At 48.1% G+C, this 23,198-nt stretch overlaps 1 protein-coding gene across 6 annotated transcripts in view; it reads left to right on the top strand.

The window, feature by feature from the left end:
* SH3GL1 (SH3 domain containing GRB2 like 1, endophilin A2) overlaps positions 1 to 23,198 on the top strand; it is a 59,862-nt gene that overhangs the window by 32,957 nt on the left and 3,707 nt on the right. For 3 of the 6 annotated variants that reach the window (XM_073324497.1, XM_073324495.1, XM_073324492.1), the window contains 8 exons: positions 11,175 to 11,243; positions 11,342 to 11,414; positions 12,291 to 12,434; positions 14,774 to 14,907; positions 16,275 to 16,433; positions 17,090 to 17,193; positions 19,974 to 20,098; positions 20,621 to 20,674. In XM_073324497.1, coding sequence (XP_073180598.1) covers positions 11,235 to 11,243; positions 11,342 to 11,414; positions 12,291 to 12,434; positions 14,774 to 14,907; positions 16,275 to 16,433; positions 17,090 to 17,193; positions 19,974 to 20,098; positions 20,621 to 20,674 — 802 coding nt within the window. In that variant the 5' untranslated portion in view covers positions 11,175 to 11,234. Of the gene's footprint in view, positions 1 to 242; positions 580 to 5,244; positions 5,384 to 11,174; positions 11,244 to 11,341; positions 11,415 to 12,290; positions 12,435 to 14,773; positions 14,908 to 16,274; positions 16,434 to 17,089; positions 17,194 to 19,973; positions 20,099 to 20,620; positions 20,675 to 23,198 lie in introns of those variants that run through there. The other 3 variants (XM_073324493.1, XM_073324496.1, XM_073324494.1) reach the window with 3 other exon arrangements.

The raw sequence follows: 23,198 nt of genomic DNA, 5'->3' as shown, positions 1-23,198 counted from the left end.
CCAATCCCCAACTAAATCATCCCAGCCAGGGCTTTGTCAAGCCGGGCCTTAAAAACCTAAAAAGTATCACAGTTATATACATATGATGAATATGGGGATTACAGGGCCCTCCCCCAAGGGATAGAGTGTCATGCGTACATTTTTGAAGCGTCTCTGCATCTTCGGCTATGTGCACAACCTAATGTTCTAGTAGATTTAGACTAACCTAGATGAATGCCTTTTGATTCTTGCTTTATTTCCAGGGACTGCACCAGGTTGGAAGGTGGCAACTGACCTTTCACAAGACTGTCTGTGCCAAGACTAGGCCATGGAATCTCAAAATCAGACTTGGTCTCTGTGTAAACACCCATAAGGTTATCACTGCATACTTACACAGGACACCACCCCTCGGGAGCTCGTTTTGCTAGGAGTCTTGCAATCCATGGTTCCACTGCCCAAAGACTAAAGAGGCAGAAACTTGGCAAGTCTGGGAACACACGTTTTCCAAGAGCCACGCTGGTGCTGCACTGTGTAATTGACTCCAACAATGCCCTGCAAGTCTCATTCAGAGCATGCTATAGAAATACAATGCACTGCAAGGTCAGTTGGGAACCCTGTGGGGTGATCACCAATGCTCCAGCTGTCCAATACCATAATAAAAGGTACATTAAGGTTGTGGTTGTGAATGACAGTGCCCATTACTCCAAATCTATTCATAGCACCAGAGTAAATTGTTGCTTGGATAAGTGAAACTTGAAACTGTCCAGTCTGCCATTGTTGAAAATAACGACGGTGCGGCTTCCAGTGAAGACCTGAATTACGCGTAGTTCTAAGGAGTTTTCCCCTGCTGAACTACGCTAGTAAGGGTGGCTTTCTTGAGTATTCATGTGAACAGCCCACAGAAAAGCATGTGTTACAGGAGAATTTCTTTTCTTAACCACTTGCTGTGTCTCTACTGGGCTTTCCTGTTCTAAGCATATTGATCTTGGACTCAAAACATTGTAGCACCTTGTAGGCTGGCTTTTCCCACACCACTTCTTCCCTTTCTATTGGGCGAGAGCAGGTTGTGGTGGTGGTGTGGGTCTATTTTGTTGTTTTTTGTTTTTTTTTTAAATTTTCCTGTTAGGAATCAGTATTCACAGAAGCTGCTTAGGGACCAGGAAGGCTTTGATCCAGGATCCAGAAGGATAACTTTCCATTATAGTGGGGACATTGTTTTGAATTCAGTGGTTACATGTGTTTGTCTCAGCAAAAGAATTAGTTGTTGGAGGGGGCTTTCTGAGTGGGGGAGGAGGGGCAGGAAGGCAGAGTGATGGCCTGCAACATCTTAAGTTAATTTTAAATTAGAAAAGTGTGAAATCACTGCCATGAATAGTTTAAAAGAGAGCAAAACATCAGAAGAATCAAATATACAAAACTACGAGAAAAAATTATACAGTAGCAAGCAGATCAAAATGGCCTAAATTTCAGAACTGATGAGTGATTTTGGGGGGTCTCAAGTTCGGCACCTAAAAAACCTTACCCACCTCTAAAGGCCTCTAAATTCAGATAGCAGGTGCACAGCCCTTTGTGAGACTGGCCCTCTTTACAATGTCTCAAGTTGGGTACCAAAAACAGACACCCCCAAAATCACCAAGCAGTTTTGAAAATTTCGGCCAATGACTTAATATAAAAATCACACTCAAACAACCATTTTTGAGGTCTTTAGTCCTTCTGCTCTGGCATCCTTCCTCTGGTGGCAGCCAGTACTTGGATGCTCTTACTAATGACCTAGTCCTGTAAGGAAAATCCTGTTGCTGTCTGAGGGGTGACCATTCCCCAAAAGTGGAAGCTATATACTCATGATCTCTTCTAATGTTTGCTGCTGCTGGATGTATTTGAGCACGTCTTGGGAGAACACGTGCCAGGTGGTGGAACGTGTCCTAACACACCTTTCTAGTCACTACAGTGTGATTGGGTGATAATGAGAACACAGCAGGTGTAGCAGAGACACGACCTAAATATAATCCAGGGAATTTTGGAGGGTGTATGAATGTTTCAAAATGTTGTTGTTTATCGAAACTGTCCTGGCATTAGTGGGCAGGACAAAATGTCATCAACTGCTTTATAGAGTTAACACGCTTCCTCATTTCTCCAGTTTGTAATTATTGGATGTATCCAGCACAATGTACCAAGTATTTCCCTTTTGATCCTTTCTCTTGCAAGTTGGTAGCCCTCCACTTGAATAGCAGTTGCATAGACTGGGTGAGTGAGTGGTGGGTTGTGTGAGATCCGAACTCTTTAAAATGTCTTACCTCACATAGATCTATTTGGAGATGTTCCCATGATTCTTTAACGCCAGACCTGCCTACCCACCCCCTCGTACTCCTTTGACTTAGTCCAAGATCCTATTGCTGTAATCAGCGTCAGATGTGGACTGCCCATTTCTGAACATCTTCCCCCACACACAGTCCTTCCATTCCTTTTAAATGGCAGAAGGAGACCTTGACTGTTCCGATGCCCACCCTGCTCTATAAGGAAAGTAGTGGAAGACCCCATGACTTGGTGCATTTAAAAGAAGGCTGGACAAAGCAATAGGGAACATACTGCCAGGAACAGTCCATCGCTGGCAGGGGATGGACTAGTTGTGACCAAACAAGTATCTTCCATCTCGGATACCTAGGGGCCAGGGGTGACAATGGGTTTTGAACAGTGGTGCTCTTGGTCCCTCTCTGGAGGTGGGGAGCTGCAGGAGCTAGACAGGGTGTTACACTACACCTACCTGTCATTTGTAATCAAAGCTCGTAGCTATCTTGGCCATATTTTTAATTGTTAAATCTTTATCTAAGATTTGTGTGAGGTTTATTTCCAACCTTTTATAATTGAGCATGTTTGGGTCTCTTTTCTCCCTTCCTTTTGATTTGCACTTCTTCTGATGTGAGTTTCACAGCCCTTCAGGGAAATCACCTATCTTGTGCTGGTTCATGGCAAGCAACTTTATCGCCTTTTGTAAATACTTGCTGTAAGAAACATTCCACCTCTGATGCTACAGGAAGGCTGGGTGGCAGATGAGGGGTTTGGCTTTGTGTTTCCGCCCTGCCTTGATCTTGCTCTCTGTAATAGTCCAGCACTTGCTTCAGGAACCTGGGAGCAGGGGAACATTTTAGCAGGTCTTCCAGCCCTGCTGGGATGGGGTAAAGAAAAGCAGCCAATGAGTGTGAATTTTACAGTCTTGCAAAAAGAAAAGGAGTACTTGTGGCACCTTAGAGACTAACCAATTTATTTGAGCGTGAGCTACAGCTCACTTCATCGGATGCATACTGTGTCAAGGTTCCTCCCCCACTCTGAACTCTAGGGTACAGATGTGGGGACCTGCATGAAAAACCTCCTAAGCTTATCTTTACCAGCTTAGGTCAAAACTTCCCCAAGGTACAAAATATTCCACCCGTTGTCCTTGGACTGGCCGCTACCACCACCAAACTAATACTGGTTACTGGGGAAGAGCTGTTTGGACGCGTCCTTCCCCCCAAAATACTTCCCAAAACCTTGCACCCCACTTCCTGGACAAGGTTTGGTAAAAAGCCTCACCAATTTGCCTAAGTGACTACAGACCCAGACCCTTGGATCTTAAGAACAATGAACAATCCTCCCAACACTTGCACCCCCCCTTTCCTGGGAAATGTTGGATAAAAAGCCTCACCAATTTGCATAGGTGACCACAGACCCAAATCCTTGGATCTGAGAACAATGAAAAAGCATTCAGTTTTCTTACAAGAAGACTTTTAATAAAAATAGAAGTAAATAGAAATAAAGAAATCCCCCCTGTAAAATCAGGATGGTAGATATCTTGCAGGGTAATTAGATTCAAAAACATAGAGAACCCCTCTAGGCAAAACCTTAAGTTACAAAAAAGATACACAGACAGAAATAGTTATTCTATTCAGCACAATTCTTTTCTCCGCCATTTAAAGAAATCATAATCTAACACATACCTAGCTAGATTACTTACTAAAAGTTCTAAGACTCCATCCACAGTATGCATCCGATGAAGTGAGCTGTAGCTCACGAAAGCTCGTGCTCAAATAAATTGGTTAGTCTCTAAGGTGCCACAAGTACTCCTTTTCTTTTTGCGAATACAGACTAACAGGGCTGTTACTCTGAAACCTGTCATTTTACAGTCTTGCTCACTCCTGTTTCCCATCTGCTGACCTGAGCCATGCTGATGATTTCTGCATCTGCTCTCTTGAGTCTACTACTTCCCAGACTGAAGGGTTCACCTGCCTCATGATGGTGTCTATCAGGTTCCAGCAACTGACAAAGAATGGGCAATTTCAGGACCTTCCAACCTCTGTTGGCTTCTCTCTCTGCAGCTCAGAATCTGTCTATGACCTCTATTTTGCTGTTTGTTCCATTTCAAAATTGTATGAAGAAAATAGGAAGGACAGAAAATGCAAACAGATTGTAAGGCTTCTGTTCAGCTAGCCGTCGAGGGATCCAGTTGGGGCAGCTAGATCTCTGGGCATCAGAGAAGGCATAAAGCCTTGGGTACTGCATTTCATTTAGCCTCTCTCCCATACTGCATAGAGCAGCAGTTCTCAACCCGTGGGCTGCACATGGCCCAGTTAGTACACAGCTGCAGCCCAGCTGTGTGCTAAAGGCCACGGGCTGTGCAGGTCTGGGTTACCAGCTGCCTGACTGTCCAGCGCCACGGGGTCCAGCAGGCCCCACGTGGCGAGGTCCAGGGCTGCCCGCCTGGCTGGCCCTGCATGGCGCAGTCGGGGTCTGGGCTGCCAGCCTGCCCCAGGGTCGGGGTCTGGGCTGCCAGCCTGCCACCCTGCCACCCAGCCCCACTTTGTAGAGGGCTTGCTGCTGGGCCCTGCTGCTGGGCCCTCCGCTCAGGGCTCTGCTCCTGGCTCCACTTTGTGGAGGGGTCTCTGGGCGAGAGGCGCTGAGCATAGGGGTCTGTGGGGAGGAGTCGGGGGGATGCGCTGTGGCTCTCAACCTGAGGCACAGGTAACATATTGTGGGCCGCGGTGTGGCCCACAATGGTGGTGAGGTTGAGAACCACTGGCACAGAGGATAGACAAGAGCCAACATCCACTACATCTTTGGTCAGTATCTTAAGAGACTCAGCAGTTCCCTGCTCCATCTTTGACTTCTCTTTCTCAACAGGGATTGCTGTCATGCCCATTCCGTATCAAGCATTGGTTGATCTGATATAGATGCCTCCAAGCGTCAGTGACCGCCAACCTTGCGGTTCAGCTCAGCCAAACCAGAGTGTAAAGGGATCATTTGTGGACGCTTTCCTCCGTCTCCTCCACAAGCAAAGAGACAGTACTCTGGCCAAGACTGTGCTACCCTCCCCCCTGTCACTTCCGAGGGGGGAGAAACCTTCTCCCTGCTAGACTTTGCAGAGTCCCTCCAGGTAGTCTGGCTGGAAAGACAATGTGGGGCTTATAAATTTGGTTTCATGTTAGACTCTGAGTTAAGGCTGCTGCAGATTCAGAAGCTTGTTTTCTTCTTGAGTCTATCACAGCTCCGTTTGGGGGGTGGGAGTTACTGTCTCGCTTCCCGGCATGCAGCCTGACTTGTTCTTTCCTTGGGAAGGAGTAGCTCTTTATAGTATGTTCCCTCATCCCTCCCTTAAGGAAGCCCCCCCCAGTTTAATTAGAGTCATCAGGGAGGCAGTCTCCGTCTCATTCTTCCCACCCAGCAGGAACACCAGTAGGATTTTGTGAATGTTAAAAGGAGGATTAATTTAATCTGTGAGTGAGGAAAACTCTCTCTGCTCTTGGAGGGTTTTAAAACCTCCAGAATCACTGTGGTGAACTGTGTGTTTTGTATGGCATGCACTGCCTTCTTGACTACAATAGGAGCTGACCTCATTGGGGCTATTGCAGCTTCTTGGGCAGAAAGTCTGAGTGGGTGGATGGGTAGGGAGGAGACTCAGGAATGGAACTGCATAGAGCTAGTCACACCCTTCTCAAATGCATTAAACAATAATAAAGGTGTTTCTACTTCTACAGCTGCAGCCTGCATGTGCATTGTTACAGGTTTCTTATGGGGGTTGTTTGGCTGTAATGATTACAATACAATTGTCTTATCCATTCCGATTTGGTGAGTGTGAGAGGTGCAGGAAAGGCAGCCTGGCTGCTGGAAATATACATCTTGGCTCCGCCAGTCCGAGACCCATCCTAGGTTGCCCATTGTGGTGGGGGAATGGAGGGCAGAGATTCTTGTTTTCCCTGCTTCGGAGATAAGCCTTTAGCCTTGTTAGTAAGGAATGTCTTCATCTTTCTTCCTGATTTAGTAGTTGCCCTGTGGAAGTGTGTGCGGGGTTCTGAGCTGTGGCTGTGCAAAAAAGCCCCCCCTCAAAAGGCAACAAAAAGTCAAGTGCCCTTTGTTTGCTGCTAGCAAGTAGATCAAGGAGGATACCTCCATGCAGACACCCTGGTCTGGGTTGGTGGCAGGTAGAATGTTTTCCAGGTAAATGACTTGGCTCTGTTTGGAGTATAATGGGCTTGGTCAGAGCCCCTTCCTAAGCGTACCTTCTCACCACCTGTCAATATCCCAGGCAAGTTGAATCCATCATCTTCACTATTTCTGGCTTTTCTCTGAGAGTGGAAGCAAAGTAAATAGGGAAAAGCTTGATTGCATTAGATGACAATTGCTCAGAATAGGCTGCACACACTTTGTGAGGCTGGATAGTCTGGTGAGATTCCCCTTCATGATCTGGACCAACATGATTTACAGGTACACAGGAATCTCACCTGGCAAGGGTAATTTCCAGTTGAGTCATACTGGGTGGACTGGACAGCAGAAGCCTGAGCCACTCCCCCAGTGTTTGGAATGTCTGTGGGTTAAATATAGCAACTCTTGTCTGACTAGTGTCTCCAGCCTTCTTCAGAACCACAGCTTCCCTTCCTCCAAAAAGAATCGAGCTTCCAGTTACTGAAGCTAGGCCCAAGTGAGGTTCCCTTGTTTGTCAGTGTCACTGAACTGTTGTATTTTTTTGCCTTGTAAGGATTTATCCTGCTGCTGTTGATCAGCATTGTATCCTTTTGGTACAGAGGTGCTGCTTGATCTCCAAGCATTTCTTCCCTGGAGAGATCTGTGTTGCCCTCTGTAGCTATGAATGGCCCGATGACACTTCCAAAATTGTAAATATCAAGGAAAAGATGCATTTCTTGCTTCTAGTACTTTGCTGCTGTTGATCCTGGTTGTCCTCTGATCACAAACCTTTAGTATCCAGGTTCCTTATCTATACCCCCTGCAGGCTGATACTGAGAACCATTTGAACTGTGCAGTATCCAGTTTCCTTTCTCCTTCCTGCTAGCCCTGGTTCTGAGGTCTGGGGGTTCTTTGGAACTCTGAAGGTCCCTCCCCCTCGCTACTGTAACAATCATTCCTCCTACAAGTCTTGCAGGACAGCCCCCATCTCTTTTTGCTAAGCACCCTGGGGCACCATTCCCTCTGGAGCCTAGCACTGCTAAATCATCTGAAGCAGTGGTTCTTAAAATTATTTGATCGGGCCCCCTTTTTGTGTGTGTCTGAAAGCAGAGCGGAGAGCAGCAGCTGCTGGCTGGGTGCCCAGCTGTGAAGGCGGTGCGGTGCCAACACAGATCAGAAGTAAGGGTGGCAATGTGAAAAGTGATATTCGCCAATATCACTTTTCACAGCAGACTTAGCTCCCCATTGCCACCTACTTCTGCGCTGCTTCTGCCACCCCGGGGGCTGACAGCTAGAGCCCCACTGCCCCCGGTGAGGGATTAGGGGCGGAGAGGAGGAGAGCCCCAGCTCGTGTGGTGGGGCTCTGGCTGTCCCCTTTATTTCCTCCCCATGGGTGTGCATGGCCCTTCTGCAAGAGCCCCAGCCATCTGGGGCTGACAGCCAGAGCTCTTTTTTAAAAAAAAAAAAAAAGAGAAAACCACAGACAAACAACCAAACCACAGCTTGCTCTTCCCTTGACAGGTTCCTGTGCCTCCCTTGGGAGACCTGCCCCATAGTTTGAGAACCACTGATCTAAAGAAATCACTTGACCCCCTTTGCCATTAAGACAATGTATATTGTCTCCTCAGTGTTTTCCACTGCCATCAGCTCAGAATCCGAATGGCACTGGGAGGAAAACGTTCCTTATATTTGGACTGCAGGGAAGAATGTTATTTTAGGTGGATTTAATAAAAACTTTTCGCAAGGTCTTTCTGTCTGGACTAGGGTGAGCAGATGGCAAGTGTGAAAAATCAGGAAGGGGAGTGTGTGTGGGGTACGGTGGGGGGGGGGGGGGGGGGGATAGGCACCTATATAAGACACAGCCCTGACTATTGGGACTGCCCCTATAAAATCAGGGCATCTGGTCACCCCAGTCTGGACAAGCAAATGGGAGCTTTCTCTTTTACTCAGACACCTCACCTGGTCACCTGTCTTGACTTGGGCTCCAAAGACACCTTGATAAATGAATTTAGGTTTTCCTGTAGCTTCTTACAGATCTTGGTGTCCTTTGCTTAGAAACTAGGGTTGGTTTGGTTTTTGCTTTTTAACTTCCTACAGCAATGCTTGTTAGTGAATCCCCCAATTAGTGTGGCAAGGGATTGTGGTCCCGGGATTAGAGTAGGGCTCTATCAAGAGGCCTCTGTTCTATGCCCAGTTGTTCTGATTTGCTGTGTAGTCTTCAGTTAGTAATTTACATACTCCTCTGTGCCTCAGTTTCCCATCTGTAAGATGGGGATAATACCTGCCTCAAAACAGGGCTGTGCAGCTTAAGAACTCTCTGAGATTCTTGAATGAAAGACCGATAGAAGCACAAAATATTATTTCTGTGTCTTCTAAGGCAAAAGTGTGCTAGGGAAACCTTCACAGGGATTATTTTTTCCCCTCTGAGGAAGTGAAAGAACAGCACACAAGCATGGGCCCTTTCTAACCTGAATGCAGAAGGTTTTTCATTTTAATTGCAAATCTGATACATGGTGGAACTCTCAGTGAATATAGTAGCACTTTACAGAACTGCCACCCCTGGGAGTTTAATGGGGTTGTTCACTTTTTTCTCTGCTTTCCGATGTGTAAAGAAGGCCTAAAAAAAATGCATGCAAGATCTGGTCTTTCCCCTTATTTTGCTGGAGGACTCACTGGAGATCTGGCATGGATTGAGAGCGCTCCCAATACCCTGCATTGAGGAAAGAAGGGGACTAAGATCCTCTCCCTGCACCTTCCCCCAGTGTTTAAGTTTTACATGGGTGTTGGTTTTAAAAGCTGCTTGTTTTTATTATCTGAATTAAAACCACTTCCCTCTCAATTAGGCTTCACTCCTCATGGCGTTGCCTTCCTAGTTTACTGGTAAGCCAGAGCCCTGCGAAGACTTGCTTTTTTCTTTTCTTTTTTTTTTTTTACATAAGGAATGCAAAAGAGAAGTTTATTTTTTTTAAAAAACACAAACCTTCCAGCCCCCCTTTACATTAGAAAGAGGCACAAGCTCAATTTCTCACCCTCTCCCCTTTGTTTTGCAGGTCTTTTGAAAATGTTTTTGTTTTGTTTTTTGAAGCTCAAAAAAAACTCTGATCGCCAGTGACCCTTTGTATTTTAATATTTCTCTGTGTACGGTGCGTCTCCGAAGGTCCTGCCCCAGTGTTTGTACAGTGCCCTGCATGCTTGCACAGCTCTAAATATTTACTAAAGCGAAACCTGTTAGAGGCCATCAAAGGGCTACTATTTTTTTTCTGTTATGCAACCTCCTGTTACCATACTGTGCTGCTTAATATAGGGGGACTGGAATTTTCCTGACTATTAGGTGACCATTAGCACAGATTTCACTGTCACAAAATAACTGTTAAAATACTCAGCACTAGACTCTGCAAATGACTGCACAGCTGTAGCTCTTCTTTGTATGTAACTCCTTTGCAGGTGCACCATGAAATGTCCTATCTACACCCTTTCAGGGTTGGCATCTATACAACATGAGAAGGGATAAACTGCAACCTCCACCTAACCACCAGGAGAGAATCCTTCTGCCCTTCTCCTTATGTATGGTCCGTTTGCTGTTGAGGTTCCCCTTTGCTGTAATTAGGAGAACTGATGTTCCAAAGCGAGGTGGAAGCAGCATTGTATCCTGCTTAATATTTAAACAACACTTGATTAAATCTTGCACCCACCCTTCCCAAACAGCTGACTTGAAACAGTTGATTGTTGTAATTTCAGAAGCTGTATTGTGGCTTCTCCAAGGCTAGGAAAATGCAGTTTGTCCGGTGATCTGAATGACTTGACTTTCCTGTGTGGCTGCAGTTTTGAAGGTGCATTTGAAGATGCTGCTGGCACGTTAGCAGCTGTCTTTCTCGAGGTTCTGTCATGCACCCTGTAACCGAACCTTGAAGCAGCGTTACTAGGGGGTGGCAACACTGTTCATTTAGGCCAACCTCACTGCACCCACAAGTGCCTCCATTCTTCTCCCACAAGCTCCCTTCTATTTCAGGGGCTCAGTGCTACCCACACCCTCTCCCTCCTTTCAGGGGCTCTGTGTGCCCCTCATTCTCTCACCATGCCAGGAACTCTGCACACGTATGCCAGGAGTTTGTGCTTCTCTTCGCTCCATAATTCTGTGCCCTATTACTTCCTTTCCCCACCCTGATTGTTTCTCTTCTGTCAGGGAGTTAAGGTATTTGCATTGTTGACAGGTTAAATTCTGTTGGGCGAAGGGGCAGAGATGGATTAGAGGTATTAACTGGAAGGTGTTAACAGATGCCACCAACCAGTTCCTTAATCTAAAGACCGCTGGGGCTTGAAGCTGTGGCTCAACTAACCAGATGGTAGGGGTTCTGCATGTTCTCCAAAATCAATGGGGTCATGACCATTGCCAGGGACATTCCAGCCAATCAATTCCAACTTTCAGGGAGTGTTTGAAAGCTATCCCTTTGCATACAAGCTCAGCCAAAAGAGAAGAAAAAATAAACCCATGAGAGATTCTCATGGAAGCGCTGACTCTAACCACCAGCTTTTGCAGCTTCAAGGAACCACATCTCTTTGTGGTGTTTCCCTTATAGCTGCCTGATGCTGTTGGGCCACTCGCTGCTACTGAGGTTCAGTGGGTCTAAGGCGTGCAGGTTCAGATCTATAACTTGTAAAGTTGGGGTAAGCTGCTTTTGGGGTCTGCCTCATTCTGGAGTAGAAGAGCACGGAATGGCCCCTAGCGTGACTGACACGTCCCTCCCTTGTTCACTGTGTCTCTACAGCTGGTCAGCGAGAAAGTCGGTGGAGCTGAAGGGACCAAGCTTGATGATGACTTCAAAGAAATGGAAAAGGTGAGTAGGGTAACAGACGGCTTTGTGTGCCTCTCCGCGCGTTTCCGAGGCGGGTACTGACTGGATTGCACTGCTGTTGGGTCATCTTCTCCTTGCAGAAAGTGGATGTTACCAGCAAGGCAGTCACAGAAGTATTAACCAGAACTACAGAATACCTGCAACCCAACCCAGGTAAGCGCCCACAGCCAGCCCTGCTCTGCCAGCATCCTTCAGGTGCTCCTCCCATTGCATAAGGGGGGAGAGGCCATTATCATGCAGAGAGTGGGGAAAGCTCAGAAACGCCAGCCTATTTGGCTTTGGGGTGGCCCCTTTCCAGTGGGCTACTGGGTTATAAGCATTGCTGCCTTCTACTGGAAATATGCTGGCCCAGCTTGTGTGACAGCCATGTCCTCCCCTTCCATGAGCAAGTGGAGTTTCTGCTTCTAGCAGAGCTCATTCGGGCTTTGAGGCCCATGTGAACCTGAATTTAAATTTTGATGTCACCCTGTGTAACCTCTCTAGACTATTCCAGCTGGCGCTTGGCAATTACGCCCCTGTCCAGCTATGTTTCACTTGTTCAAGGGCAGTCTCCATCCTTGTGATGTTTTCTCTGAGCCCAGAAAATCAGATTGACTGTCAAATAGTCACCCATGTCCTTTGGGTTCAAGATGTAGCAGATGGGCTACTGACTCCAGGGTGTTTGGGAACTGAGTTGTCTCCTATGAGGTGGGAGGCGAGTATGTCACGGTCATTCCTGGAGCCTGACTGCCTTCCTGTTACAGTCCAGTCAGTCTCATTGACTCCAGCACACCAGGGATTAACTAGAACGACAGGAGGGCTGGTGAACTTCTCTTTAGACCTTGTTGGCGAGCTCTGAACTATTTTCTGCTTGCTGTCTTGGAAGGGGCCATTTTTTAGAGCCAGCGATATTTCTGGGAGACTAAAACAATAAGCTTTCTTGGCCAGTGGAGTAACTTTGGGGGGAAAAAAAAAAGCTGGCAAACAGTCACTGCTTGCTGGCCAAGTCCACTAATTGCAAACACAGATGTGGCTGTCTCTTTGTGCCAGCTTCCAGAGCCAAGCTAACAATGCTCAACACGATGTCGAAGATCCGCGGGCAGGTGAAAAACCCTGGCTATCCACAGTCGGAAGGGCTCCTGGGGGAGAGCATGATCCGGTACGGGAAGGAGTTGGGCGACGAATCCAATTTCGGTAAGTGCTCCATTGGGCCGGCCAGCCCCTAAGTGAGCTGATAGGAAGTAAATTCCTGTTACTGGGTTTCCTTAAATCTTACTGTAAATCACTGACCTGGTCACATGAGTCAAGTGGAGAAAAAAAGGAAACTGACCGTGCAGATAGGGAAATGACATTTCACTGGGGTCAGGAGTAGGATTAGGGGATGGCAAAAGCACCTCTTAAAGAAGTAGTGTATGCAAACCGAGCTCCTGATATGCCTTGTTAGACTCTTAACCCTGCTCCCAGCCATCTTTCTGCTGCTTTAATCTGCTTTCAAGTGTCTTTTAAAGTCCTAGCCACTGCCGCCTCTAGTGACCCAAACCAGCCATTGGTCAGTGCTGTGGAGTGGATGCATCTACAGAAAAATGAGCTGGAGTCTAGACTGTCTCACGGCCGACAGTTCTGTGGATGATCTGCGGTTTGGCCCTGACCTTGCATGGAGTTGAGCACCTTCTAGGAAATGCTGAGCACCCTCTGCTCCCAACACCTCCTGGGAAGTGCTCAGCATCATGCAGGATCAGACCAAGTTTGTATTTCTAGGGCTCCCTGGTGCGATGGGTGGCGCATGTCTCAGAAATGAACTTAGAATCCTTATTAATAGTACTGATATAACTCACGGTAGCCACTTCTGCAGCTCCCCCCATTGTAACGAGCGCCTTGCATTCAGTCACAATCCTCTCCACACCCCTATAAGCGCCATCCCCATTTTACAAGAGGGGCACAGAGCATTTAACTGACTTGCCCAAGGTTAGGCAGGGAATCTGGCAGAGCAGAGTCTAGAATCCAGAACTTTGAAGTCCCAGTCAACTGCCTCCTCAGGATGCAGAGTTCTCCTGCTGACTCAAACTGAGCAAATTTGACATGGAAAGTAGCGAGGGAAGAGATCAAGAGCCCTACAATGCAATTTTAACTGCAACTGGACTCCGAGGGGGTCACAGCCAAAAATCTTTCCACGTGGTATTGCCTCATTCCCATGAAGCAAGCCATGCGTGACTTGTGGGGATGTGGGGGCGGAGAAAGGAAGCCATTTGATGACAGCAGTATTAATCCACCAAAACATTGCAGCCTTCCCATGTGGCTGGGTTCAGGACGGCTCACAGCTGTGTGATCACTTCATAGCATGGGGCGGAACGTTCCCTGATCTGGAAGATTAAACGTTAGGTTTTTTGAGGAGTGGCTGTACTCCAGTGATTCCCTGGCTAGCTTTCTCCTTGGCTGGAGAAAACATTACTACAATACAGGATCTGAAAAGTAGTAGGGGGAAGTAAGTTTTAAGAGGACCCTATAAAACACAGCTACCTTAAACAGCCTCTCCTTTATAGGGACACCATCAGGTTTAGAAATGTATGTTTTAATAATGCAGCCTTCCCTGTGTTGCGGTATCTTGGGTTATTAACTCTGAAAGAACTTTTTAGAAATGGACTTTTTGCACATTTTTGTTTTAGCTGGGGCGATGAAAATAGATTAAATTTATTTATAGTAAATTTCACTTTCATATTCTCTTGCCCTTACCCGGTGCTGAAATGCTTGGGTTGCGAACACGGCAGGAGATCGTTTATTAATTCATAATTGTTTCCCTTGGAATTGTAGAAAACCAATCACAGAAGCATTTCTGTTCATCTGACATTATTAGCTTGTCAGACTTTAGATACCCTGGCAGGAAAAACTGAAAATAGAAAGGTTTTGTACAAACCTATTTTATAAGATCTTTAATTTTGGGTGTAAATTGAACCTAACAGTAATAGATTTGAGTTAACGATCTAAGCATGAATGAAAAAAATGAAGAAAAATATCTTGGGTTGCTGCCAACATCTGGGGAAATTTTATTTTAAAAATGTATCAAAATGCCTTGAGACTAATCCGAAGACTTAGCTGGGGCCACCGTAGCATTTGCCCTTCCTGTAGCACTTTGCATCAGAGAGTTCCAACCATTTTATATAGAGACGCCTTCAGGATGTCTCAGACCCCTGTGAAAAAGGTAGGCATTTTCTGTGTTTTACAGGTGAGGACCATGGGGCACAGAAAAGTGAAATGAGTTGCCAGAGATCACACAATGTGTGTCAGAACTGGAAATAGAAGCTAGGAGTCCCAATTCCACACCACCTGCTCTAACCACTAGGTTGTGCTCCCTCCCTGTGCTACTCCAGTTGATCCAAATGAGAACTTATGGGTGTTTGATACGTGACTGGGGCTCATGCATGCTGAGTGTCTTGGCAGAGCGGTTCTGCGTGCAGCTGCCACAGACTCCGGCTTTAACTGGCTGGCTCTTTTTTTCTCTCTGACCTGCTCTTTTTCCTTTCTTCTCTCACGTGAAGGTGACGCGCTTCTTGATGCTGGTGAAGCTATGAAACGATTGGCTGAAGTGAAAGACTCGCTGGATATTGAAGTCAAACAGAACTTTATTGATCCTCTCCAGAACCTGTGTGACAAAGACCTGAAAGAGATCCAGGTAAGTGGGAAGATTTTTCTCTTTCTCTCTTCCCCTCCGCCCCCCCTTCAGACTCTGGCCTCTTCAGGTTTTTAGCACCTGCTGTAATGTCCAGTATCGCTGCAGGACCCAAAGTAGACTTGCACAGCATCTGGTTTTGTTACCCTGCGTTTTGCATGCTTTCTCTGTATTTTCCTTGGATCCACTCGCATTTTCCTCTGGTGTGTTTAATATCCTCTGCCGCCGCCGCTGCTGTTCCTTGACCAGCCCATGACGGGGGATGTTTCTTGCAACAGTTTCCAGATTTATTCACTCACTCTAAGCTACCTTCATAACATACTTTAGATCTCCTGACTTACGTTGTGTAGCTACAGGTACTTGGATTGTTTGCATTGTGGATTCCTGAGACTGACAAATGGGGACATTGCCTTGCGTGCATTTTATAAGCCATTGATCAGCTTTCAGTTCCAGTGTCCCAGTATCCTGAAATATAGATCATGGGCTGCATGTGTCTTTTTCTTGCTCACCTACTTATCATGAGAAGCCCAGAAACAACCCCACAAGGATGCTTTATCACTGCACCTGTCCCCGCTGAGAAGGTCTGCTCATAGCTAGCCCTCACCTTCCTCGCATTCACAAGAGACAAGGCTCTTGAACACCACAGGTTTTGCAGTGGGAACCGTTGAAACCTATATCAAACCAGTCAAAATCGCCTGAGAACCGGTTCTCGCTTACAATGTGACCTATATGAACTGACTCCCAAACTAGCTATATAACAGATTTACTGAGCACCCGCAAACTTGTCAGGTGCCGTACAGTCAAATTAAGACAGACATGATCCCTGTCTACTTTCAGCCTCAGAAGAGAGGTGACAAGCCCAGGGCTTGTAACTGAAGTGTTGTATCTAAAGACTCTTGACTGCCCAGCGGAGAACCGAAGGCAAGGGGCCAGCTGTGCAATTCTCCTTTAAAAGTGATTTATGGCAAGCAGACCCATGCTGAACTGGGGCAGTTTGGGTTCCCTCCAGTTTATGAACAGAAAAGGGGTGGGGGGTGGAAATGTACTTTCTTGCCAACTTTATGGCCGTTTCCAAACAATGAAAAAGAAACCATAGTCACAGCAATCATAAATCCTCTGCTGAACTGGATCCAAGTAGTTCCCTCCTCCCCCGCACTGCTCTTCATTCCTGACCTTCAGCATCCCCTGTGGAGCATTGCACACTGCGATCTGTAGTCTGCGGGGAGCCTGTCTGAAAGTGATGCCAGCAGTTGCCTATTCTGGGTGGTGGGAGGCTGGGTTGTTTGGTTTTTTGCTGTGTTCACTGGGAAAAGCTTGGGTGCCCCGGCCCGTGGTTTTAGTTCAACCGCTCATAACCCTTCTCTCCCAAGCACCATCTTAAGAAGCTGGAAGGCAGGCGCCTGGACTTTGACTACAAGAAAAAACGTCAGGGGAAGATCCCAGACGAGGAGCTCCGCCAGGCCCTGGAGAAATTTGAAGAGTCCAAGGAAATAGCTGAGACAAGCATGCACAACCTCCTGGAGACTGACGTGAGTGTCCCCTAGAGATCACTGCGCTCTTCCCTCTTGGTTCGTCTGCGCGCCGCTGGGGCGCTGCCTAAGCGGCTGCACTGCTGTGCGCGCGTCTGGGGCAGCAGGGGGCTGGGTGCTTTTATCGGGGGGCGGGGGAGAGTGTCTGGCGCTCTAATACTCTTAAAAAATGACACCAAATCTCCTGTCATGCCCCTTCCAATGGGCCCCTATTGTGATCCTGCACCCCCGTCCCCTGATGTTTCCATTCTGGGCCCCCCCCCCCTTTGCAAATGCCCTTCAGTCCTGACCCTGTAGCCCCCTCCCTGCTGATGCAGGCCAGGGCTGAGACTGATAATTCTACGAATGAGGCAGTGTGGAGACTCTTCTGTGTACATGTTTGGTCAGGACATGGCTGACACAGCTCATTCAGTCATGATGCAAAATGTCTGCTAAACCCATGTCCTCCGAGGTGCCAAGCTGTCGGCCACTGTCTCGCTGAGCCTGAGCGAATGACTGAACTTTAAGGTCCCTAACTCTTAAGACTTCTCTCTGCATGTAAATTTCAAGCTGCTTTTCGCATGTTTCCCAGTGTGGGTGTAAGCCCCCAGTGGAGCAATGGAAGTCTCCTGTAGTAGCGTGTGAAAGCCACTCATTGCAGTTTATGATCCTTGCAGATTGAGCAAGTAAGCCAGCTCTCAGCCCTGGTGGATGCCCAGGTAGATTACCACAGACAAGCAGTGCAGATCCTGGATGAGCTTGCAGAGAAACTCAAACGCAGGTGAGGCTTCCTAGGGCCACTGTGGATCCTGTGGGAGGAGAGAAGCGTGGTGGACACTGTAACTTGGGAGCTAGGGGCCAGAAGATATCTGGCTTCTTCCTCCGCAGTTTATTCCCTGGCAATAGAAGCTGTAGGAGCCTTTGAGGGTAGCTTTATCACTGCATCTCTTAGGCTTTCATGGTGAGTGATTTGTGTCTGCATGATCAGTTTTCTACAAAAGGCACTTTCTGGCATCTGGTGTGAAACCTCCCTGCAAACTCCCTGGGTTAATAGTTTCTTGCCGCTTTTGGCCATCTCTGGATCAAAACATAAATGCTCCCAATGAAATTGAAGATGCAAGTTGATTCCTTCTTGAACTGGGGGACGGATAGGGGGAAAGGCTGGGGAGCAGGGCAGAGCACACACCGAGTCCTGTGTTTATGTAAACAATTGCAGCTCCTTAACAGGCCACTGGTGTTGGATGTGGGAGTTGTGGCCAGAACGCTGTTGGCATTTCTGATTTGATTCTGTTTCGACTCAGTAGATCCTGCCGCCTCCATTGTCAAGAAGATGAACTAGCATTATGCAAATACCTTTGAATTAGTCCCCTCTGGCTTCCCTTGTCATCTGGCTCCATGTCTGATTTATTACAGTAGCATCCAAAGGCCCTAATCTGGATCAGGGCCCCATTGTCCTATGTGCTGGCCCACATGGTTGGACAAGGTCTCTGCCCTAAAGACCTTGTGATCTATTTAAAGATGGGACACAAGCAGGCGGCAGAAAGGCGGAGAGGAGGAGGATAACAGTAGTAACAGGCTGGTGACCGCCACTAAAATCAAGCACAATTCCGCAAAGCAGAGTTGATGGATCTCGGTGCCTGCTTGGGTGGCTCCTTGTTTTTCAGCAAAGTCTTGCTCTATCCTCTGCACACGTTAGTGTGTCTCTGTAACCTGGGCTGCAAACATGTGACTTCCATGTGCCCCCTGGCATGTTGCGGATGGAACCCTGGAGCACAGTCTTGTAAATGGAATACAGATTAGTGTCTGGTGTGGAGAAGCAGGAGGAAATGCATTCCCCAAGTGACTCTGCACTGGGGCTTGGAGGAATCCTGGCCTGGGCTGTGGAACCTTTACTGTGGCTGTTAAAAGCAAGAAGCTCCAGGTTTAATATCAGCCAGCCATAAGGATCTTCATGCAGGGAGCTAATTCTGCAATCTCCCTCCTGTTCCCAGTTTTTTCCCTTAACCCCCATGTAACTTCGTTCATGCTCCAGTGACATGCACCTTCTTTTCAAATGAGGTGTTAAAAGATTCTGTCCCCGGTGTGGTGTTCAAATGTGTTTGGATTACTAGGCATACTTGTTAGGCTGCTTTGCTGGAGGGGCTGAGTCACGAAAAGAGCCTGAAAGAACTAAATATGTGTAGTTTTGCCACACTGGGATGCAGTGTGGTCTAGTGGTTAGAGCCCCCGGACAAAGTCTCAGGAGACCTTGGTTCAGTTCCTGGCTCTGCTGCCACCGTGCTGCATTGTCTTGGGCAAGTTGCTCCCCCCATGCCTCAGTTTCCCCATCTGTAAAATGGCAGTAATGATATGGACCTCCGTTGTAAAGCACTTGGAGATCTGTTGATGGAACGCACTAGATAGGAGCTGGGGGCTTGCATTGAGCTGCCTGCTAGGGTATCTCCCTCAAGCCATGTTCCCCAGAAATCCTGCAGAGTAGTGTGACTATTCTCCATCTATTACTACCTTGTGTTTGAGTTCCTCCTTCATGCATGGGAATTGATGCATGCCAAGTAGTCTCTGGTTTAAATTAATATGGGCAGGAGTTGGGAGTATCCTGGAAAGTTAGAGAATGCAAACTACTGGAACAGTGGCCTCTGCTGGCCAAAGAGAAATAATGCTCCGAAAGCAGATTCCCTTTAAGGCAAGAGTGGTGGGAATTTGCCCTCGCTGCCTGAGAGAGGTAGCCGGGGAGCCTTTTCCAGGGCAAAAGCAGATCTCTGCATGGGGGGAAGGGTGAAAATAAAACCAGTCAGTCATGCTCTGGGACTCAATTGACAGATTTCATGCCAGTGACTCTGGGGAACTGGAGTCCAGAACCAAACTGATCTGGCCAGGTGAGGCTGAGGTAGGAGCAAGGCAGATGGGCGAGAACTGAATTATGTGTAACTCATCTAGATGCTCCGGGGGTTGCAAGGCCTTGTTGTGTAGGATATGACTCCTCTCTTCCCCCAACCAGTACACAGACTCTTTGTGAATCTTTGTGGTTAGTAGAGACCTGCACACAAACCTCAGCCTCTCCGAACCCTTGGTTCAGAGCTTCATGTGTTAATTTCTGTGGCGTGAGCGATGTTGTCTACATCCTACACAGATCCTGGGAGGTTAGACAGATCTGGGTCTGAAATGGTGACGGTCACAGTCTGACTCTTCCATCTGCACGGGCACAACTGTGGTAGGGGATATTCAGCTTTCATCCCACCTGTCCAGGGGATGATGTGCGAACGGGGCAGGAGAGGTGGTTGTGTGTGTTAACCTCAGTGTGCTCGGTGAGATAAGGTCCCTGCTCTGAAGAGTTTGTCATACAAGGTGGGTCCTAATGTGGTATTTCCTTTGAAATCAGGGTGAGGGCATCACAGTCCCTGGCCAGGCCCCTTACAATTGTTGGGGCCTGAGCCAGTTCCCACTGTCCAATGGAAACACAGCCAGGCAGCAGGATGAGTTGGCTGCTGCTGCTCGAGTCTCTTGCTGTAAACACAGACGCAGCTTCGCTCTGACTTCACCGTGTCTCTGTTGCCTCTTCAGAATGAAGGACGCCTCTTCACGCCCCAAGCGGGAGTACAAACCTAAGCCCAGAGAGACGTATGACTTTGGAGATGCCGACCAGTCCAACGGAGGCTTTTCTTGCAACCCCACCCCCAAAGTCTCAGGTAAAGACGTCACTGGTGTGCGGTGCCTCCTGTCACAGGTGCTTTGTGGGCGCTGGCATAGCAAGCAGCATTGGGAATGGAGGGGATTTGTCCTCTCGGAGGAGACGAGAATGTTCCTGTGCTGGATGTGCCGCAGACGGCCCAGGAGGTAGCAGAAATGTTTAGGAGCAGGGGCCCTTTGCTATCCTGGCCCACGCATCCTCCCTATTCTTGGCTTTGGCTCTGGTGCGAGTGGGACCATTTTCAGCCAGTGCCGGCTGGCTGCCTCTCTCTGTTCTGACTCTGCAGTGGCCCACCTCACTTAGTGCCCTGGGTTGTCATCTAATCGCGCCGTCTGTGAGTGGTGGATAGGAGAAATCATGTGTCGTCCTTCCCTCCTGCCCCCTGCACACTCCGGCCCCTAACTCAGGCTGTAGGATACCATGTCCCTCCCCACTAACAGACCCCTCCCTTTTGGGCTGTACCAAGGGATTCTTTTTTTATATATTGGTTTTAAGCATGTCTCTTTTTATTTGGAAGCAGCTTCCTCCTCTTTTCGATCCGACAAGCCATCCCGGACCCCCAGCAGGAGTATTTGTGAGTTCCCCTCCCCCACGCTGCATGCAGTGTGCCCTCCCTCTCTCTTTCTCTCCTCACTCCTGCTCTCCCATAAGCTGCCACTTGGCGCCACTAACACTTTGACCACCAAATAACTCATTCTGGTTTTAGTCTGTCCACTAAAAATCTTTGCTCTAATTCTGCCCTTGCTGACTCCTGCACATCCAAGTGACTTGGGTTGTAACCGAAGGAAAGATTTGGGCCCTTGTCTATTTCTTTTTTATGGACAAAATGCCTGGAGTGTTCCCCCCCCAATGAATTGGAAGGAAACATTTATTTTGTGGCCTCTTTCCCCTCTTCCTCCGCCAGTGCGCCCACCCCGTTTTGTCCATAGAAATGTTTCTGGCCATAAAGGAAATCTTACACACGTGTTTGAAAACAAGTTGCTGTTACATACGGCCCATCCAGCAAATACTCTGCCTCCTTCTTTCACTCCTCCTGGAGCTGTCGCAGTCACGCCAACACAGCCAGAGGCCAGTTAGAAAGCAAGGAGCACTTGGGCATGCCGTGAAAGTTTTGTAGGATAAGGGAGAACTGGGGGGCGGGCTCAGCATGGCTCTGTTGAGGTGTTTCTGAAGTTACTTTCCCGTGTGATGGGAGGTCCAGGCAGGAAGTGGTGATATTGAGCAAGAGAGAGAAAGGGGAGAAGATCGGGTCTTGCATTTCCCTTTGGGGAGGGGAAGGTTCAAGCACATCTGTTTGGGGAGGTGCTGGAGTGGTTCTTGAAGTTGGGTGCACAGTTCAGACAGGCAGGAGAGTGGGGATGGAGGGCCTCTGCTTTTGGAAGGGGTGGTCTGGGTTACTGGGGAAACAGAGTAACAGCATCAAAATGCTGATGGGGAGTAGCCTTGCATGCGGGTTGTCAGTTCAGAGCCCTGTGTGGTGGAGGAGAGGACTGGGTACTGAGCACTCAGGAAGGGATTGTGTTGCGTGGCCTGACCTGTGCTATTCGCTTCAGTATGGGGCTGAGCTGTTTTGCTTGTGGGAAACCTTTGCTGCTGGGAAATGCAGAGTTAATTTGGAAAGTCTCTTCTGAAAAATAAACCTGCTGCAGCTTGTGGTGTTTCCTGCCTCCTCTCCCAGTGTCTGGTTGTTCCTGGCTGTAATATCCAACTACCTGGAGTGGCCCCAGTCACCCCATCCGTTTGGAAAATCCAGTGACCCAGCTGGAAATTCCCAAGTATCGAGTGGGAAGTGGGGCTATGGAGATGTTGTGTTCTCCTCTCTTGGATTCCACTTGCTGGGTTACTTGGCCCCTTGTAGTGCAGTGGGAGTCTGGGCCAGTGTATGGGACCCTACAACAACGCATCTCACGCAGCCCACTCCTGGAAAGGGTCCCAAGGGTAAAAGCTGGACTCCAGGTGATGAGGCAAATGTGCTTGAGAAACGGATTCTGAAAGCCTTCTTGTTTTTCCTCTTGGCTTTAGTGAGTTTGGTCAAAATCCCCCTTTGCCAAATGCCCCAGATTCCCATTTCCTGTGTATGGGGAATGTGTTGTGGCTGAAACATATGACTGAAAATCGGGGGATCTGGGCTCTACTCGCAGCTCTGCCAAAGAAACTTTTGTGGCCTTGGGCAAGTCCCTTATTCCTCAACCTTCCCCTCTGCTGCTTTTGAAAACCCTATAAGAAGTGCTGCACAAATGTGAAGCCTCTCAGAGATGCTGCTCCTTCTGGGGGGTAGCAGAGGGGTTTGTCCATCCAACCCCAACTGCCCTGGGTGGTGTATTTTCTCTCGCCGAAGCGTGGGAAGGAAAAGGCTCTGGGAACTGAATAGGATGGTAGTGGGGACGCATTTCACCTGTATTTGAAACTGCAGCTTCCCCTGCCCTCTGCTTGTCTGTCGCTAGCCTCAGCACAGACCCCAAGGACTGACAGGGTTGCGGAGACCCAGAGGAGAGTGTCTGCCTCGGAGTTGATGCATATAGATAGGATGGAGCAGGGTATAGGGGACGCTTTAACTACTGTCATCCATACTGGATCTGTTTGACTAAACAGAGGATTGTGCTCTCCAGGGCTGTCTACTTGGGCACTAAAATTCACAATTCACCTGAAAATTAGGGTGGAAAATTGGTCTGTGGGACAAGAGGAAGAGGTTAGTTTAGCACCGAAGCTGCTCCATGATCTGGCTTTGCAGGCCAAGATTTGAAGAATCACTAGTGATGTTTAGGGGCCCCACTTGACACGCCTTTAAAGGAGCCTGATTTTCAGAGGGGCAAGTGCTCAGCCCTTTCTGCAGATCAGGCCTCCAGACAATGTTTCCAGGTGAGCACCGAATCATAGAGGCACCCGAAATCATAGTCCATCCTGGCCCTCTGGGCTGTAGGCTCCAAGTTCTCTTCGTTACCATCCAGTATTGAGTCTAACTCAGTCACTAACTAACAGATTAACTGACCGTTGGTTTCCCCACGGTGATCGTTAAAGTAGTAACACTCTCACTTCTCTCTCTTTCCCAGCGGGGATCATTCTGGCTGGAGTTTAACCGTCTTCATTGACTAACTGGA

This window comes from Lepidochelys kempii, chromosome 25, assembly GCF_965140265.1.
Source record: "Lepidochelys kempii isolate rLepKem1 chromosome 25, rLepKem1.hap2, whole genome shotgun sequence".
In the NCBI taxonomy this organism is placed as follows: Eukaryota; Metazoa; Chordata; order Testudines; family Cheloniidae; genus Lepidochelys; species Lepidochelys kempii.
This window is presented reverse-complemented; position numbering and strand designations above follow the sequence as displayed.